This window comes from Orbicella faveolata, unplaced genomic scaffold, assembly GCF_042242905.1.
Source record: "Orbicella faveolata isolate gen_17 unplaced genomic scaffold, um_ofav_v1 contig_24, whole genome shotgun sequence".
Lineage (NCBI taxonomy): Eukaryota > Metazoa > Cnidaria > Anthozoa > Scleractinia > Merulinidae > Orbicella > Orbicella faveolata.
Genome location: NW_028301552.1, coordinates 16,330,477 through 16,338,075, shown reverse-complemented (window position 1 = coordinate 16,338,075; position 7,599 = coordinate 16,330,477). Strand labels below are relative to the sequence as shown.

Here is a 7,599-nt window from a genome sequence, read left to right as displayed (position 1 = left end):
TTGTCGGCTTGCCTCACTACAAGAGATAAGTCAAGCGAAACTTTAAGGTAGTAACATATAAGGGAATAACAGAGATGACTGAAAAAATAATTATTATTTGTAGACCCCGCTTGTTATTATGACAATCCACGAATCTGATGACTTATCGTATTGTTGTCCTCTTGCTTGTTAAATAAGGTATAAAGGCACCTACCAGCATTGAATCCCATTCACTGAACAAAAACGCGGATGGCTCCTCTGCTTCCTTCTGTCACCGAAACATTCTCACGTATCATTTAAATTGCATAAGAAAGCGGAGTCCTATAATACTGCGTGACATTTTCTGTGATGCCTTTCTCAATGTTATCCAAGGGCTTACATACCCGGGGTTAGCTTGCTGTCGCATGGTTTTTCGAAATCCTTACCGTTAAACTAAACTTCCAATAAACGCATATCACACATTTCGTTTCCGAGGTTGTTTTGACCTGGATGAAGGTATTTTGTACCCAACAGTATGCCCTCGTCATCGGGACCTATGGGAGATAAGGTGGCGTAGCAACAAAAAGCACTGTTCCTGTCCAGAGCAATGGATACAACATGAGACGAACCAGAAGGGGATCGTGGGATAAATCTGGTTCAGTCGAGAAGACTCCACCCTCAGACGCAAATTTTGTTGCCTGTAGGCTCTCATAATAAAGTGTATTGTCGTTTGTCTCACGATGTAGTCACTTGAGATGTAGATCGCGACGTTTCGACTGCTTACTGCTAGTCTTCTTCAGGCGATAAGGTCTACTGATTCCACGGTATCATTTATATCACAAAGGTCGGCTGTGATTGGTGCATTTCGATCCTCCTATTGTTCCATTGTTCCGACGAGTAGCTGTTCCCTCAGTGGTTCGCTGTTGTACTGTTCTCCTGTTGTTGTGTTTCTTGATCGTGGGCATCCATGCTTCAGGAATTTCAATTCCACTATCCCTGTTGATGTTATTAGGGTGAAGTCTTATGGGAACAGCTTCCTTGACCCTACGTGTGTACCAGTGAGGATCTCGATCAATAAACTTGACCTCATTCCAGATAGGATAGTGGCCAGTCTCGTGGGTGTGTTCAGAAACGGCGGAGGTCTGGGTACGGGTGAGTCGTATATACCTGTCGTGTTCTTTGATCCTCTCCTGCATAGATTTCCCTGTTTTCCCGATGTACACTCTGCCGCACTCACAGGGAATCCTGTAGACAACACCATCTTGTTTAGCCGGGTTGACGGTGTCCTTTGGTCTCACTAAGTGTGACCGAAGTGTCGTGTCCGACGTGAAGACGGTGCGAATGCCTTGTTGTTCTAGGCAGCGGCGGAGAGACTCCGAAACTCCTTGGACATAAGGTAAAACGGCGTTGGATTTAAATTCCGCGTTGGGCTCTCTTCTTGGGGTTGTTCGTGCCTTTGTGATCTTCTGTACAAACGAGGAGGGATATCCGTTCGAAACAAGTACAGATACCCAGACCTCAGCCGTTTCTGAACACACCTCGAATATCTTTGCCACATTATCCAATTTTAACAAATTGAACATGTGCGGGATTAGAAACCCTCGGACCGCACATGACGCACATGCCACCGACGATTTGAGAATAACTGCAGGTGGCCATTTTTTAGTTGTCATTGTCATGTGATACCACACTTGAGGATCACACGACCGCGGCATAAAAATAGTAGATCCAGGTTCTTCATTTCACCGTAATGAGGGTTTCAAAATTTTGTAGACTTATTTCACAAGAGTCTTTATCAAGTAGTCTCAAAGCATTATGATGTCAAAAGATATAATAAATATATTTTGATGAATTCGATTTGCGAAAAGCGATTTGTCAATTATCGTCACGCCATCTGACCGCTATCACACCCGGTGTAACGTTGCTGAGTAAATCAAGCCATGCATGTGGACGGTAAGTCCAAAACTATATGTTGTTTTAAAATCGGAGAAGAAAACCCTCTACTTGGCAATACCATTTTGTTTTAATGACAACACGAAACGCCTTGCAGCACACGAAATAGAATTTAGATGGAATAAATTTAATATCCACAAATTTCCGCTTCAGTAAACAAATACGCACGTACTCATAAACAAGTTAGAACTCCTTTTCAGCGTAAAAAAAGTATTACTTTCGATAAAATTGCCCACAGAAGATAAAGAATAACTACAAATCATTTAAATGGGGGAAAGGGTCGCATTCAGGCTAAGATTTCAACTGTTGTTTAGGTTACCTCTTGTATTCATGAGGACAGCTGTAAGTTTAAAGGTCATAAACTTCAAGCGAGTACCGTACATATTTTCGGTCGTCTAAATTCGCAGTTTAAGTTGCCCAAAAATTTTATTTCACAGAACGATAGAGGAAACCTTACTCTTTCTATAGAATATCATCTTTACAGCGGAATCCATGTACCAGGTAGGGAGTTTTGCCGTTGAAATTTGCCAAAATCGAGCTTTCTGATAATGCTGTTTAGGAGGGTAAATTTGAATTTTTAAGAAAAATTCAGGTTTGAATCTTTTCCAATTCTAATAACTGTACTTTGTAAAGGAAGGGTCATTGAATTGTGTAACATCGAAATAGATTTGATATTTGTTTTAGTTTTCTTACACGAGTCGCAAATACGAAGCACATTTCTCAGTGGTTCGAAGGCTTCTTCAAGGGTGAAAATTAAAAAATCGCTTTACTTAAAAAATATAAATCCAAATGAACTACAAGTTGTATTTTCTTAAATAGTTTTCAGAGGGCTTTCTTATGAAAAAGTTTGAGGTAATTCAAATTTTGCTTTTTGCACACCTATCCGAAGTATTTACAGGAAGTCACTCTTAAAGTTTTAGATGATCAACAGGCATGAGAATTGAGGAATATTCGAGCGACGTGTTTCGCTATTGCCTATACGGTACTGTAAATATATACACATAAATACGGACATGGCGAAATGAGTTCGAACAAATAGTTGATAAATAGAAGAAAAGACATTACACAAGGCTGGGATTTGTGCAGTCACTAATATCGCCTTGCAAAGGAAAGAAAAAAAAAAACGAGAAAGGGGAAAAAAAATAAAAGAAAACAGAACTTATTACAGGGTATTCGTATTTGGTCACCAAGCCAAGTCGGAACCCCGCCAAACAGGGTTTAACTTTGTTTAGAGGACGAGACGCGCTGCTGTCCATGTGGTATTAATATTATGACTCTAAGTTGGATACATTTGTTTTTATTTTTAAGATCTCTCAAAAGGTAGCAAAGAAAAAGAGAAAAAAAAATCGCTGATATTGGCTGGAAAAATAAAGAACGACAAAAAAAGTAGGAAAGAAAATGAGAATTATTACTTGCTTCGGCCGACAAGAAGCGGTACTTTCTTTATAATTTTCTCGGATGAGGATCACCGATAACTTCATAAATGTTTTCAACAGTGTCACGTCTCCTCGTGTATTCTCTAGATCTAACCGTTTCGTTTTGCACTATTCCTTAACAATGCCAGTGGGCTTTAGCTTTAACTCTACGGATTAGAACCTCAAGTCAGTGGCATCAAAATTGTCACTGTTTACAGACGATCCATTTTCCAAGTTCAGTGGCTCATAGCCACTTCGATTCATGTCTGTATTTTCTTTCAAGGCCCAAAAATAACCTACAATAACCGTTTGCCAAGACGGTTTTGAATCTTATTAAGGTATTTTACGTTGACTGTCGTTCATTTTAAATTCAATAGTACGTAGAAGTAGCAAATGTGACAATTTTAAATTTCACGCCAACGTTTGTAACTGGATGCTTTCGTTTTCCTCGCCAAGGTATGCAACATGATACCCATGTTTCCTCGGAAATATAATAAAGATGTGTATTTTTTTTCACTCACTACTGGAGATAAATGGAATTAAGTTAAATATCTGACGAAACCGAAATCGAAGAGGAACGATTTTGTCTTATTCCAAAATTTATTTATCAGTAGTAAAACTAGCAACCTTTGTGGCATTATAGGTGTTGAATATGGAATCCCTAAAATAGGGTTCCCACTCCACTGATAAGAAATCAGTGGGGAAATAGGGATGTTGTGTATTACAGAAAACTCCTTTCCCTGGCTACCCTACTACAGTCACAAACGACGACGACTTACCAACAAAACACACAAACCTACAACAACAAACCTACAATTTACTACCGCAGCAAATACTACAAACACGCTCGAACTGATAAAATTGTACGCCACATCCTACACAAATACCATAACATACATATCCCCAAACTCACCAAAGCAACACCACAAAATTCCACACTATGCTACTCACTAACAAACTCTTACACTCAAAAAATTATCAATTCTACATAATCCTTATGCTCAACAACCAGTTTATACACTTATTATACTCCAATTTTGAAAATTTTAATGAAACCAATTTTATTAATGTACTCTTGTACATTTCCGTGTTTCTTAATTTATTTTCAAACTAAATTGCCGTCAACATGAAATGGATATCACTACTAAATTGCCACTAATATAGAATGGACATCCTTGATACATTTTTATTAACGATTTATTCGAATTTAAACTACAATTGACCACAAAGCCACTATAATATGCATAGTGTTGTAATTATAAAAAATCGAACGAAAAAGTCTACAAGCCTCTATTTACAAAGACTTTACTTTGCTTTGTTTTATTACGTTTGAACCATATTCTAGATGACGTTTAACTTTTAGTCATCTCTCATTTATAATTTCAATAATTTAACATGTATCAATTCATATTAGCTCAAGCTTAAGCTTTTAATGCGAAATTCAAATTTATTCAAAATTCCAATTTCTTATAATTTTACGGGATATATTCCACACAATGTACGTAAAAATCTATCTTCCTATTACATGTAATTATATCTCCTTATTGTAAAATATTTACCCAGAAATTACTTAATATACCTCCATTCGATTTTTAGTTCAATCCTTTCATCAATAAATACTTCATATTAACTCTCAATGTCTGAGCTGAATTACACATTCCCACAATCATTTCCAAAACCATTATATCTCTGCGATACAGCAGCTATCCATTTTCCGATTTTAAAACCGTCTAACTTACCACCAATGGTCCAGGATTCCTCCTCACCGCTCCACGCGATCCTTTTCTATCGACCTTCGACAGCCAGGATGGAACAAAAAATCTTAACAATTAATTCTCTACCAACGACTTCGATTGTCCAACGCTACTGGTTCCTTTTCATTGCTATTCCCAACGCACATTGTTTTTTTTTCCCGCCATTTCAGACGTCTAAAATGTCTTTAACGAAAAACAAAAAAACATACTTCGACCTTTCCACAGAGCGACCATTCCCAAGAGCAACCGCGCACTGCCAATACGTCATAACAATCACGCAATGATAGCGATCACGCCATAATGACATGAAAATCCCAGATTAGGATCTTTCCACTTCGCTGATTAGCAACACTCAAGCTAGTCAACAAAGCCGACAACAAACATTTTGATTGGTTTATTTTTACCTGAGCGACACAACAGCGTCCTATCATATCTCATAAGGTATCTATTTGTTTCCTTCATATGATTTTTACACTCCCCTCCCCATTTACATTTTACTTCCTTTCATGGCGTTTCCAATCAATCTACATCTACAAACTTCACGCCATTTTTCTACTTTTTACATTCTCACTTTTAAGTTTCAATTTCTGGGTCCATTTGTTTTATTTACATAATTATTCTCCTCTGTATTATCTCCGCATTTTGCCCCAATAAGTTCCAATATGTATTCTTAAATTCCCCAGTAAGTTCCGCTATTTTTCCTATTTTCTTCAACAAGGACTCGGAGCGAGGATGTCGGGCATTGACCTGGTACCAGGTTCGAAACATCCTCGCTCGGTTGTGCTTTGTCCCTGACGACTCACAACCATTAGGAGCCTTGGTGCCGATGCATCCTTTTTTCCTCTACCCGGCCGGATGGTTTCCATTTCTTTCCATCTCTATCCATCTTAGACCTCTACTCCTCAATCCAGCTCCTTAAAAATAATTCAATTTGCGCATATTTATATGTACAAGAATAAATAACTCCATTCTTATTCCCCATTTTAACCTGCTGGTTCGTAAAAAATTTTAATATATTCGTAAACAGTTTTAATATATTCTCAAATTCACCCTCTACAAAATTATTTTTGAAAGCGGTCCCAGACCCCCACAAGACACATTAACCCCAACCACTACCCCACCCTCAACCCGTTATCAATGCGCTAACCATAAACAGGTTTCTACCTGACCCTTTTCAATATAATCCCAAGCAAATGTCATTACATTTACTGCAACCCACATTTGAGAACGAAGATTGCTTCCCTTCTATATATATTCCCAAACAAATATCATCACATTTCCTAGAACGAGAATTGTATCCTTTCTATATATATATTCCCAAACAAACATCCTCACATTCCCTACAACCAACAATTTAGAACGAAAATGGAAATGAAATTTTTCTTCTATCGATTTCCTTTTTCCTTTTCTACAGCTATAACAACTTAACGTCTTATTGAACTAGATCGCATCCCAACTTTACAATTTTTTACCACCTGCATATGGCAACAATCAAGACAACAAATTCCTACTGAACGCCTATAACTTTTCTACTTACTTAACGGAGACGTCTTCTATTCCATCCAAACCTAGCCCACCAACATTCAGCAACTTTTCTGGAAGACACCAACAGGAGACAATGACTCTTTCAAACTTATGTTATTTTTTATTGGCAACGGCTGTTCACCAGAAGTTACTGCAAAATGGATCTAAACCTCTCAACATTGGGCTTCACATTCCAAAGGAGAAAAGAGAGCGAGGCAAATTGATTTCATTGTGCAAAACCTCACATCCAAAGCCCACATCTGGTTTTATTTTGACATTCACCATGGTCAATGGCTTTATCTGAATGGAGAAAAAAGAGATTCGATCAATCCATAAATAGAACAGTCTTATTTAGCACAATCTGCATCAGTTATATTAAATTTTGCAGAACACTGGGTAACTACGCTTTTCCATCATACAGGATGGACAAAAACGATAATAATAACAACTAACTGACTGTTTAGAGAGCCAGTCCTAAGGGTTCAATTCCTGTTCGAGGCCAGCGATCCCCAACTGGAGTGACCCTATAGGCGAAGCGGCAAGAAATAAAAGCACTTGTGAAAATGAAGCTGAAGGAGCTCAGAAAAGAGAGCTCTGTTTTCTAACCAATACGATGAAATAACACGCCTGATAAATATCCCGACGGAAAAGAATTTACCACCAATCAAAATTCGTTCACTTCCGGTGGTGTGACATTATGTTGCATTGTGTATTATTCAATCAGCGAAACATCCAGATTTTGGATGTCCAACATAGGCCAATTAAAACGTTTGTGTCAGGCCTTTCTCTGCAATTCCCCCCTATCCCTGCCCTCTTGTTAAGAAAGGTTTGATACTCAGGTTATTTGAGGGTTAGTGTTGGCGCTTTTCATAAATTTACCGCAACAAAAGTTGAATAGTGTCACTTGGATTGGGAAGATCTCAAGTATATCCAGATTCAAACAACAACCGTTTTCGGTCATTCCGATTTGAGAACACGAAAGGAGACCTCCTGTC

The 7,599-nt window shown here is 38.2% G+C and overlaps 1 protein-coding gene and 1 long non-coding RNA gene across 2 annotated transcripts; both read right to left on the bottom strand.

The window, feature by feature from the left end:
- Positions 1-671: 671 nt before the first annotated feature.
- On the bottom strand, positions 672-1,673 carry LOC149110635 (uncharacterized). The gene has a single exon (XM_089292998.1). It carries the CDS (start codon positions 1,671-1,673, stop codon positions 795-797), a length of 879 nt encoding a protein of 292 aa, XP_089149124.1. The 3' UTR covers positions 672-794.
- Positions 1,674-5,240: 3,567 nt separating this feature from the next.
- On the bottom strand, positions 5,241-6,933 carry LOC149110634 (uncharacterized). The gene is made up of 2 exons (XR_016208039.1): positions 6,618-6,933; positions 5,241-5,994 (listed from the first exon to the last, which is right to left on the bottom strand). It is a non-coding gene; the product is annotated as an uncharacterized LOC149110634 (long non-coding RNA).
- Positions 6,934-7,599: the final 666 nt, after the last annotated feature.

Bases quoted from the DNA above. Each gene is read 5' to 3' on its own strand.
- LOC149110635 (XM_089292998.1), bottom strand. From the start codon at position 1,673: ATGCCGCGGTCGTGTGATCCTCAAGTGTGGTATCACATGACAATGACA.